This window comes from Pteropus alecto, unplaced genomic scaffold (assembly GCF_000325575.1).
Source record: "Pteropus alecto unplaced genomic scaffold, ASM32557v1 scaffold413, whole genome shotgun sequence".
Taxonomy (NCBI): domain Eukaryota; kingdom Metazoa; phylum Chordata; class Mammalia; order Chiroptera; family Pteropodidae; genus Pteropus; species Pteropus alecto.
In genome coordinates this window covers 1,206,198-1,218,302 of record NW_006434120.1, presented here as the reverse complement: position 1 = coordinate 1,218,302, position 12,105 = coordinate 1,206,198, and the positions used below count along the sequence as shown (strand labels likewise).

At 35.5% G+C, this 12,105-nt stretch overlaps 1 protein-coding gene and 1 pseudogene across 1 annotated transcript in view; one reads left to right on the top strand and one right to left on the bottom strand.

Moving 5' to 3' along the window:
* Positions 1-12,105, top strand: part of VPS36 (vacuolar protein sorting 36 homolog) — a 26,313-nt gene that overhangs the window by 9,341 nt on the left and 4,867 nt on the right. The window contains exons 4-9 of the mRNA XM_006909000.3: positions 461-575; positions 1,650-1,739; positions 2,466-2,552; positions 10,493-10,525; positions 10,645-10,722; positions 11,260-11,394. Coding sequence (XP_006909062.2) covers positions 461-575; positions 1,650-1,739; positions 2,466-2,552; positions 10,493-10,525; positions 10,645-10,722; positions 11,260-11,394 — 538 coding nt within the window. The remainder of the gene's footprint in view (positions 1-460; positions 576-1,649; positions 1,740-2,465; positions 2,553-10,492; positions 10,526-10,644; positions 10,723-11,259; positions 11,395-12,105) is intronic.
* LOC112477503 lies at positions 241-359 on the bottom strand (annotated as a pseudogene).

Here is a 12,105-nt window from a genome sequence, read left to right as displayed (position 1 = left end):
GAGGGAAGAAAGGGTGGTTGGGGGGAAGAGAAAGGAGCATCTGTGGATCTAACTTAGGAAATTCACAAGCCATTATCTAGAGTCAGTAAACGTGGCTTTCAAAAAATCTTACCTTGACAGCAACATTTTAAAAACTCAAACAATTAAAAGTAAAGGAAGATTATTAGCCCCTATGGATATATCATCTAGCTAAAAATTAGAAATCTTGTTTCATCTATATTCTTTCTTATCCATTTAAAATGCCTACGGCACCTGATATTCCTAGGTGGTCTCCCATCCAAGTACTAACCAGGCCCGACCCTGCTTAGCTTCCGAGATCAGACGAGATCAGGCACTTTCGGTGTGGCATGACCGTAGATTCTACATGAATTTTAAAAATGACCTAAAATATAGTAAAAGTTATGGTAATAGAATTCGTTGTAAAAGGCAATTTAATATATTACATTCGCTTTTTCTTTAGTGCCAAAATCGTGGTTCATCTCCACCCAGCTCCTGCTAACAAAGAGCTCGGTCCATTTCAGGGTAGTAAGAACTCCTACATCAAACTCTCCTTCAAAGAACATGGCCAGATTGAGGTAGGTTTCTATATGAATAAAATTGGACCAGAAATTTTTGTTGTTGTTTGTTAATATAATGGAATGCAATATTGTTTCTATATTGTTAATATGATGAAAGCAACACAACAGGTTGCACAATATTTTTACAATAAAATTTTTGGTATCTTAAGCCTTATCAGTGGAGAATATGAAGTTTAGGTTTCAGTGGGAACAGGAAGCTGGAGGGTGTGGTCAGAAGGAAAGAACAGAGACTGGAAATATGCTAAGTCATGTCATTAGGCCACGAGTAAAGTTTTCAGTGGTCTATTACTGTAGTGTGGTTAAAGGGACAGAGTATAATGTAGTGACATGTTAAATTACATCAGTATCTGAAAGCTCGCCAGCCTTAAATCAGATAGTTTATCTTTATTAACTCTGTACAAATCTAATCACTGAAGTACTTCTTCCATAGTGTGATAGTTTATATATTCTGATTAATAAGTTGCTGTATAAATAGTCTTTAGACATTTATAAGTGTGTGTTTATCACCCCCTTGATGTCATAAATTAGTTATGTTCTTTTTTCTATAGTACCTCCCCCAGTGCTCTTCACACAGTAGGTACTAAACAAATATAAGTCACTAGCTAAAGTCAATCTCACTGTAGCTGAAAAATATAGTTGATTTATGTGAGCAGAGGTATGATTTGGGCCTAATTTCTGATTACATATTTTAACTAGACAAATTATTCTCTGCTTCTTCATGGATAATGGTTGTATATTTTTCTTGGCATGGTGTCAGTTTCACTATAGATTGAAAACAATCCACATAGGCAAGATTGTTTAAAGTAAGTCTATTTATTTCATTGTCACTCATCTCTTTGTTGAGAATAGCTCACTTTATGTAGAAGGTCAGTTCCTTTTTTTTTTCTTTGTTCTTTCTGAAGTTGATCCAAGAAAAGAACTTCCTTTGATTTTCTTTGATGTCTCTGAGAGTTCTAGACTTGTTGCAAATGACTGAATAGACTTTTCAACTAGAGAAATGTTAAGTAATGATTTATATGAGGATGCCACAACCTGACTGACTCATTTAAAGTGTATCTATATGTATAACAGTTTTATAGGCGTTTATCAGAGGAAATGACACAGAGAAGATGGGAGAATATTCCAGTTTCCCGGTCATTACAAACAAACAGAGGACCCCAGGTAGTTTTTAAACTGTTTCTTAATCCAATGTTTTCAGCTCTGTGCTTGCATCTTCATTAAGGAAAAAGATTTCTGTGATTACAGAACTTTCCAGAAATAAAATAATGATATTTGATTCAAAATTTATTTTCACAGAACCTAATTTAGTGCTCTGTAGACAATAGACACTTAGTAAAAATAGATGACTACTTACCAGAGTAATTCTTGGGGTGGTACAAATTAGATTCTACTCCCTTCATTTTGTTCTTCATAATTAGTGTGGCATCTGAGAGAATACACAGTACCCCTGGCTGACATTTTCCAGGCCAGTCTAAATTAACTATCAACTGTGGACAGATATTCAAATGTGTAAAAATAGTTTGTATAATAACTGTCAAGTACCAAAATTTTTACTACAATTTTTGAGTCCCTATTAAATATCTGATGCATATGTAAAAGGTTGCCTAAGAACAAAATTGGTTAGGAAATTTAATTTATTATCTGAAACGAAGAGTAAAATATGCCATTTATTGTATGTTCAGTGCTTCTTTATAATGATTTGAAGATTGTTATTATATATGGCAAGGAACTGACAAATATTTTGAAAGGAAACTAGATGTAATTACGTGCTGTTTTTCTTTGTTTTTTTGTGGGTCCTTTCCCACCACTGAAAACACCATGTGGTGGGTTACGAAAGATTGTGTCCTTCCTATTTTGTATGTTTTATTTTCTACTTTTGTTTTTCAGCCAGGAAGAATAAGGGCTGTAGGAATTGTAGGTATTGAAAGGAAACTGGAAGAAAAAAGAAAAGAAACCGACAAAAACATTTCTGAGGTAACACGTACACAAGTTCCGGTCAGCTGTCTTTTTCAGCCATTTGTGTTTATTCTTTTGGATATAGCTGTGACTAATTCCATTCCGTATATTGGAATATATTTAGTTTGCTTGATGCTATACAATATCTTATTCCATTTAACAGGTCTACCTCAGGTTGGCATAATTCAGTCAAAATGTGTTTCAAAACTTCTTTCAAAAAGGAATGAAAAAGAAATGCCAATTTGTTTTCTGTGATGTTAGAAAATACCATGATTGTTATATGTAAATTTTAAAATCTAGATGGAATTTATTGAGGGATATGCCTAATGAATTCAAAGTCCTCTATATAATTATTATAGACCTTTGGTTAACTTAATTGAGGGAAAAATGCTATTTTGTGGTCCTGAACCCTGGTCATACACCACAGTTTTATGCTGATGACTACTCAGGGACCAGACACAGAGACAGTAAGAATGGCTCAAAACAGCCAGCCTATCAACTAGGACACCAACCCGAGCATGTACATTACATTTCTGAAACTTCACCACATATGAGGAGATTCAAGTGAAAGGGAGATAATGCTAGTTAAGAAAATCAGTTATGCATTAGATTCTAAATTAGTTAAAACATCTAAACATATCATTGGTTTTATGTTTATTTAAAAGTGGTCTTGGATTTTTATGAAATGAGTCTGTGAAGTAATTCTTTAGTTTTTATAATAGTTTGTAAGTAAATAGTTTGTAAGTAAAATTCCATTGATTAACGCTGTTCAGAGAACTTCAAAGTCTAAATTGCAAATAGTTCTTGAATACTTATATTAGTCAAGGTTCTCCAGAGAAACAGAAGCAATAGGAGACATATAGATATCAAGATATAGAAATTGGCTAATGCGATTATGGGGACTGAGAAGTCCCATAGTCTACCACCTGCAAGCTGGTGACCCAGGAAAGCTGATGATATAAATCCTAATCTGAGTCCAAAGGCCTGAGAACCAGGAGAGTTGATGGTGATAAGTCCCAGTGCAAGGGCAGGAGAAGACTGATGTCTCAGCTCAGCAGCTGGGCAGAGAAAGAGCAAATTCTCCCTTCCTCCAACATTTTGTTCCTTCACGCCCTCAGTGGACTGGACGAGGCCTACCCTCATTGGAGAGGGCAGTCTAGTTTACTCAGCCTAATGATTCAAACTCTGACCGCATGTGGCAGCACTCTCACAGACACACTCAGAATAATAGTTGATCAAATTCCTGAGCACCCCATAATCTAGTCAAGTTGACACGTAACATTAACCATATAATATCTATTCTGGGCCCACTAATTGAAAATACAAATTGTTGTTGAGGAACTAAGGGCATTTGTCTTAAGTGCCCGTGGTCCAGGTTTTGCTGATCGCATATTTATGGTAAAGTTGTACATGTTCCAGCCCTATGTATTTCTTGCAAATTGGCACCTAGACCCAGAGGCTTGATGAGACTCATGTTTGATCCTTTAGTAATACTAGAGGTCTGTGTTCTTTCATCAGGAGGCACATCATGTCTCTTTTTATGATTTTAGTAGCTGTTAATGTTCAGTGCATAGATCTGTTGGTTCATTGGTTGTTGCAAATGGTGATGTTCTATGATTTTTCATTTATTAGTTAGAGTACTTTCTAAAGAGCTGCTTCCCTGTCAGAATTTTTTTTTTTTTTTTAAATCCCAGTAATTTTACTGGAATGTGTCTATGTGTTTACTAGAATGTGTTAGTCATTCTGGTTCCCCCCCCCCGCCCCCAAGTCAGTCTGTCTTTCCTTCCTTCCTTTCCTTCCTTCGGGATAAATTAATGGGATCATGACTCACACTTCCCTGTTCTACAGTATTGAATTAATTATTTTCACTTCAGAACTATGAACCCAAGAAATATTCAAGGTACCCCAGACCACTTTTCAGAGGCTTTTTTTTTTTTTTAGTTTCAAGTATACAGTACATTGGTTAGACAATATATATAGTCAATAAAACGATCCCCCCAATTGCTCCTTTCCTCCCCTGGCCCTCCACCTAGCCAACATATTAATGCAAATTGCATTCTCATGCTGTGCTCCCTATCCCTGTGACTATCCATCATCTACTAATTTCTACTTCTTTAACCCTTCACCCCATTCTCCCAGCTCCCTAACCCTCCTTCCCGTCTGTCCATCAACAAATTGTCCACTATATTTGTGAGTCTGTTTTTGATTAGTTTGTTCTTTTCCTTAGATTTTGCATATAAGTGAAATCATATGATATTTCTCTTTCTCTGTCTGACTTAAATACCTTCTAGGTCCATCAAGGCAATATCTTTTTCCATCCTCTTCCTTTTAGTCTGTGTGTGTCTTTTAATCTGAAGTGAGTTTTTTGTAGGCAGCATGTAGGGGTCTTGTTTTCTTATCCATTCATCCACTCTATCTTTGTTGGAGCACTTAATTCTTTTCCATTTGAGGTACTTATTGATAGGAATGTAGTTGTTACCATTCTTTATTCTTGTTCTTGGTACAAACTTTTTCTTCTTGAAGTCCCTCCAGTATTTCCTGTAATACTGGCTTGGTGATGATGAATTCCTTTAGCTTATTTTTGTCTGAGAAGCTCTTTATCTGTCTTTCAATCTAAATGATAGCTCTGCTGGATAAAGTATTCTTGGTTGTAGATCCTTGGGTCTTCATGTCAAATATTTTATGCCAAGCCCTTTTTGTCCTGCATAGTTTCTTTTGAGAAATCAGCTGTCAGTCTTATGGGTGCTCCCTTGTAGGTAACTAACTGCTTTTCTCTTGCTGCTTTTAAGATTCTCTCTTTGAATTTAACCTTTGGCATTTTAATTATGATCTGTCTTGGTGTGGGCCTCTTTGGATTCCTGGTTTTTGGGATTTTTTGAGCTTCCTGGGGTTTTATGTCCATTTCTTCACCAGGTTAGGGAAGTTTTCCATCATTATTTCTTCAAGTAGCTGTTCAACATCTTGTTTTTCTTCCAATACACCAATGAAATGGATATTTTTACCTTTAAGTGTCCCATAGGCTCCTTAAATTATTATTACAGTCTTGGCTTCTTTTTCTTGACATTCTGATTGAGTTTCCTTGGCTTTCCCATCCTCTAGATTTGATCGTCTTCTTTATTACCTTTGTTTATTCCATTCAGTATAACTTCTCAGATAATGTGTTCTTCATTTCAGACTGGTTCCCTTTTATAATCTCCATTTCCATTTTTATGTTTTTTTATCTCTTTGTTGAAGTTCTCACTAAATTCATCTACACTTCCCATAAGTTCATTGAGCATCTTTATAACTGGTGTTTTGAATTCTGCATTTGTTAGATTTCTTGATTTCATTATTTCTGGGTCTCTGTTCTGTTTTCTCATATATATTCTGCTTCTTTGTCTTCCCATTTTGGCTGTCTTTCTGCCTCTGTTTCTATGTCCTAAGCAAAGCTGCTAAGTCTCTCAGTCTTATTAGTGTGGATTTGTGAAGTAGGTGTCCAGTGGCACAGTCCTGAGAGGGTTCAGCTGCAGGCCAAATTTAGCCCAAGCCTGTGCCCCTCCAGGGCCACCTGTTAAGATTCAGCAAGCAATCCACAGGTGCTGTGCTTATAGTTGCCTCAAAAGGCTGCACCAGAAACCGAGGCCAGATGCCACCAGTGTGAGTCTAGGCGCTGCTCAGTAAGGAGCACCTGACTCGCTGAGTATATACCTGGAATGGGCTTGGGTGGGGCCTCCAGTTGGGGGAGGCAGGGTTTCAGGGAATCCTCTGGGCTGAGCACCCTCTGTTGTCCAGTTTGATGACTTCTCAGCTATGGCGGTGCTGGTGTCCACGCACTGGGAGTGGGGAGGGCTCAGCAGAGGAATATTGGATACCGTTGGCACTTCTGTGCAACATCTCCCTGTAAGTCCCTGGTGCCCCCTGTGCGTAGCAGCTGAACCTGCGCTGGTGCTCAGAGCTAGCGGGTCCATCACCGCGAAAGTTCTCTTGCAGATGTGACCCCTTTAAGAGGTGTCTGTTGCTACTGCTGCTGCAGCCTCTGTCCCACTCAGCCTCTAGGGACCGGGCAGCCTCGCATCCTCGCCCCTTCCTATCTTCTGCCATTGCAGGGTGGTTTCATAGACTTCTCCCTAGTTGTATGGCTTGTTCATCTAGATCCCAGGTGATTTTTCCTTGCTGTTTGCTCCTTGTTTCTGTCACAACTTTGATTTGGTCGCCAGGGAGATGAACAGAGCCTCTACGACCTACACCATTTTTTTTTCCTCCTCATTCTAGGTTGTTATTGAATATGCTTTCTGTATTTGGTTTCAGAAGTTTTTTCTTTTAATTTCAGAGGAGTTTTTCTATATAATAATTTTCAATAATTGCTTTGATTTCTTTTTATTCTGAGACTCATATTAGCTGTATGTTATAGCTTTACTGCCTATCTTTACTATTTGTGAATTTCAACCCCTTTTCTTCATTTCTTTTTTATTTAGAAAATTTTCCTTTTTTTTACTTGTTTCTCTTAAGATATTATGTTGTGTTTATTCATTCTTGTGTTCTGTCTAGTCTTTATTTCAGAAATGATTTAAAAAAATCCTTTTCTGCATCTTGTCATTTCATTTCTGATTTATTTTGTCCTTTCCCAGCTTGCATTATTTTTAAAACATTCTTTAGCTCATTTTGAAATAAAGATTACATTTTGATCTGACCAATGAACATGTCTTTTTGGCATGCCTTCATTGTTTGTAATGTTGTTCTGCTCCTTATTTTTTTCTTATAATAATTTTGTACGGAATTTGACCTTGATACCTTACTGTTGCTAATTTTCATGTGAAGTTTTCCTGAACTTTTAGAGGAATATCTAGTTCAGAATATCTTTTTTTACTACACAGAGCTCAGTCTTCTGCTGTGTTCATACAGTGTTAAAAAGGTAGTGGCTTGCTTTCTGTGATTTCTTGGCCCTGTTTTCATCCCATTTTTATCTAGACCTTTTTCTTTCTTCCTCCCTGTTGTCTCTACTATGCTCAGTTTTTAATTCCCCTCACAGGAGCTTTTTCCCGGTGTGCGATCCTGTCCTGGAAGAGAAGCCTGAAGGGTCAGTCTGATGAGTTCATAGGCTGCTTCAGCCTTTCCTGAGGACCTCTCGTACCCACCCAACACTGAAGTGGACAAACCCTTCCCGTTTGAGTTACTGTCCTCAAGTTTGGCCCATTTTACTTCCCAGTGACCACCTGTTGGATCTTTTGGGGTTCTCTTATTCTAGATCGATCAGTTGCCCTGGCGCCTCCCTTTCCTTTCTCCTGCTTTGATGCTGATATTATGCAGGTCTTGTGGCTCTTGGTGGTTTGTCTCCACTTGCTTGTATCTTGGGGTTTTTGTGACTATCTTGTCATTTAGTTTTGTAGTATATGCTGCCTGTGAGTTTTTGGTTTCGAGATTTAGTTGCTCTGTTTTTATGTTGAGAATTGAAGATATTAAAAATCTATGCTGCCATAGCCACCATCTTTCCAGAATCCTTTATTCTCATAAAATTCCAGCGTTTTAGCATTAGAACTGTTCTTACTATCCAGAGAAGTAATTGTCTCAGAGCTAGTGACTGGATTTGGATCCAGGATTATTAGAACTCAGGTCTCCTGATTTGTAGGCAATTGTAGCCTACTACATCATGGCCACTCTTTTTGCCACTCAGAAGGTGCTGTCACTGTCCTCTTTCAGTGACTTTTGTTGTCATCCTTTTGAGTAACACTTAATGGAGATGGTATTGAACAATGAGGTAACTGCATCAATAGTGGTCCTTTTTCCAAATGCCGCCATATTAATTTAATGTTCAAAATACTGTTTTTCTTAATTTATAAAATGTTACTGTTTTACTGTAATTTTCACAAAATTAACATAACTCAAAGAATTCTACACAAACATTGTGCTCTCTTGCAGGTCACTGATTTATTCAGTAGATAGTACTTGTTTTCTTCTTTGTGTGAGCCCTGCATCAGATGTTTGAGATAGTCTGATGGTGCACTGGGCAGGCAGGCAAACAGGCTTTCTCTGCAGTGTGAGAATGTTGTTTTAGGAGGAAATAGAGGCTGCAATGGGAACATGTAACATGGCCTCTTACTCCATTTGGGTCAGGGAAGGCTTGTTAGTAGCAGTAATGGAAGTCAAGGCCTGAAAGTTGGGCCGGTGGAGGGAATGGATATGCAAAGGTACAGAATCAAGAATATTGAAACAGAAAATTCAAGATTATATTAATAGTTACTGAAGCTTATAACCAAAGTAATGACTGGAAATAAGAAAGAATGGGACAAATTGGCCTTAGAGGGTACCCCCTGGTTTTAAGTCAGATGCCACTTTTCTCAAAATTGGAGTGGAAATTTAACTACAGACGTGGTAGAGGGATAGAAGGTTTTATAAACTGGCAAGTGAAATAATAGACTGGGCATGTCCATCTAGTTTGCACTTGTACATATATAGCTTTAATTTTATTTTAGGTAGTTTCTCCACCCAGTTTTTGGATAGTTGGCTAATTCCAAATATTAGAATAATAATAGAAATAGAAATGAGGAAACTTTTGTTTGTGTTTAATTACTCAAAATATTTTATAGGAAATTCTTGTTAAGGCACTAAAATACTTATATTTATTTTTTATAAGCCTTATTCCAACAGGAATAAAAGCTAATCTACATATTCTGTTACTTTTATTACTTTTCATATTTTTATGAAAATATAATACAATAAAGTAACTTACCATATAAAATTTAAAGTGTTGGTAGTTTTCCTTAAACTTCTTTTTATATTCAAAATAAAAATCTAAGTGTGTAAAGAGTTTGTGTGTTTTATTTTTGAAAACTAGGTGTGTGATTTGCCCTTCATTTAAACGTTAGAATTGACTTAGTTTCAGGGCTGGTGCCCATACTTTCCCACAAAAGGTTTCCTGCATCTGCTGGCTGTTGCTGATAAGAATCCAGTGTTAAGCCTTTTGTTTATCTGAGGAAATTCCTGTTAGGTGTGTGCACATTCCCCTTTGTTTTCAGTATTAGCCTCAGTGAATGGGCCATAAGAATCCTTCACAACACTATTCTTTTAGCAAAATCCTTTTGCAGATACCGTCCTGCATGTAATTAAGATGGGTATAAGCTAATCAGAACCTATTGATCACTAGTATATGTAGATCAAAAGATTTTCAGTTAATGATAGATTGCTCAATCAGTTTTAAAAAATAACATCTGTGCACATCAATTAGAAAGTATTCTGCACTGGAAGTATATTTTGGTAATTTGAAACAAATTTATATAAATATATCATTAAATTTGAAGAGGCCTTTGAAGTGGATATTCATTATAGTAAGTTAAACAATTGATGGGTTTTATTTAGATTTGTTTTGGTGCTATTTGGATGTTTTTCTTTTGTTAAATCCACTATATCCAAAGCCACAGGTATAATTCGTTAATCAGCCACAGGTTTCAGTTAAGTCTCAGCTGCTTTTTTTTAAAAATCAAATATTACTTTATTTTTTATTTTTATTTTATTTTTTTAATATCTGCTATTAAAGCTAAAATTGTGTCTAAAGAAGTATTCCTGCAGCTGCACATTGCCGTTTTCAGCCAGGAAAGCTTTACGACGTCTTTGATTCTTGACCTCCTGTCAGGAAATGGTTTGGAGAAAAGCCAGTGACACATTTTCTTACTTGTGTCAAAGAATAGTAAATAATATTTTCTGAACCATTACTTATGTCACCTTTTGTTTGTGTTTTATCAAGAGTTACTATTTTATTTTTGAAAACTTGAAAAGTTTTTTACAGTTTGTTTTGGAAAATTAATGCTTTCTTAGCTAAATTGAATTCTTAGAATAAGGTGTATTTATTACTTATATAAATAAATTGACATTTGTAAGAAAACTTCATAAATTGGTATCATGGGGAAGAAAATAGAGTGTTTTATTGCTTTAAAACATTGTAATTCTTTAGACAAATTCCAATAAAAACTCATTTCTCATTTCAGGCCTTTGAAGACCTCAGCAAACTAATGATCAAGGTAGATGTCATTTATATTTATTAAATTCATACCAATTATGATACAATTTTGAAAACATTTTGTTCTCAGACACTTTGAGGACATTATTTCTTTTCATTCTTTTACTGTTCTCTTGACAGGCTAAGGAAATGGTGGAGTTATCAAAATCAATTGCTAATAAGATTAAAGAGAAGCAAGGAGACATCACAGAAGATGAGGTAAATAGGGTGCTTTTTAAGGCATTAGAAACTGTACAAATAATGCAGTGATATTTTGGTGGTTTACCAGTTTGGTCAGCGTAGTGTTTTATTTCTTCTAGGACTTGAGGATATGTAAAAGAGCTAAAGAAAAAATTAACCATAAAAATTTTGTTGATTCTAGTAAGGTTAAAGGATATTTCAATAGCTTTTCTTGGATTGTTGAAAACAAAGATACTGAAATATGTAAGGAGTGGCTGATTTATAAATATTTACAAGTTTGATATCTGTTTCATTAAATTTGTCTACAATCTGGTCACAGCCATTGGTTGTATCATTTGGTTGGCATTAAATATATCATAGTTGTCATCCAAATCGCTCACACTGAACTTGTAAATGGAATATGGATATCAAGATAGGGGAAGAAAGATTAATTAGATTTATGCAGAGAACTACTAGAAATAGAATTGAATTTAATTTATGGTGGAAGGATTTCAGATGTTGGGATGAAGACTAATTCTAAATTCTCTTTTTGTGCATTTTTTCCTCTCATTATAGACCATCAGGTTTAAATCGTATTTGCTGAGCATGGGAATAGCTAACCCAGTTACCAGGGAAACCTATGGCTCAGGTACACAGTACCACATGCAGCTGGCCAAACAGCTGGCTGGAATATTGCAGGCACCTTTAGAGGTAAAAAAAACCTAAACGGGCTCTTTAAATTGTGTTGTTATTTTTATGTCATCAGAAATATTAACAAGAGCATTAACTCCTTTTATGATATGGTTACTGTTCAACCAATATGTTATTTTTCCTACGGGAATATTAAATTAGTTCATCGTACTTATTAATGGATTCTTTGTCAATAATCTAAACTGTTTTCAGTTTTCATTTTAGATATCTATAATTTTCTAAATCTATTTGATATGAAGTTTTTCTTTTATTTTAAAAGGAAATATATGATCTCTATATATTTAGATATATTTCAATATAAGTAGTCTTAATATGTGTGTACTATTAATAATTTCATAATAAGATTCATCTTGTCCAACATTATTCAGGCAATCAAAATTTTATTAAAGCACTCGTATCAAAAAATATTTCAAGTATATGACAAAATAGAATAGTATAATGAATCCCTGTGTGCCCATCATCCAGCTTCTTCTGTAAGCCAGCCTCCACTTACTGTAAAGCAAATCCTAGACATCACATCACTTTATCTGTAAATATTTTAGTATGTAATTATAATAATAAAGATGCCTTGAATGTAACTATAATCCCATTTCACACCTAAAAAGTTAAAAATAATTTTTTAATATTATCAAATATCTAGTTAGTGTTCACATTTTCTCTTATAGTTGGTTTGTTTAAATCAGGATACATTGCAATTAGTTGCGTTGTCTT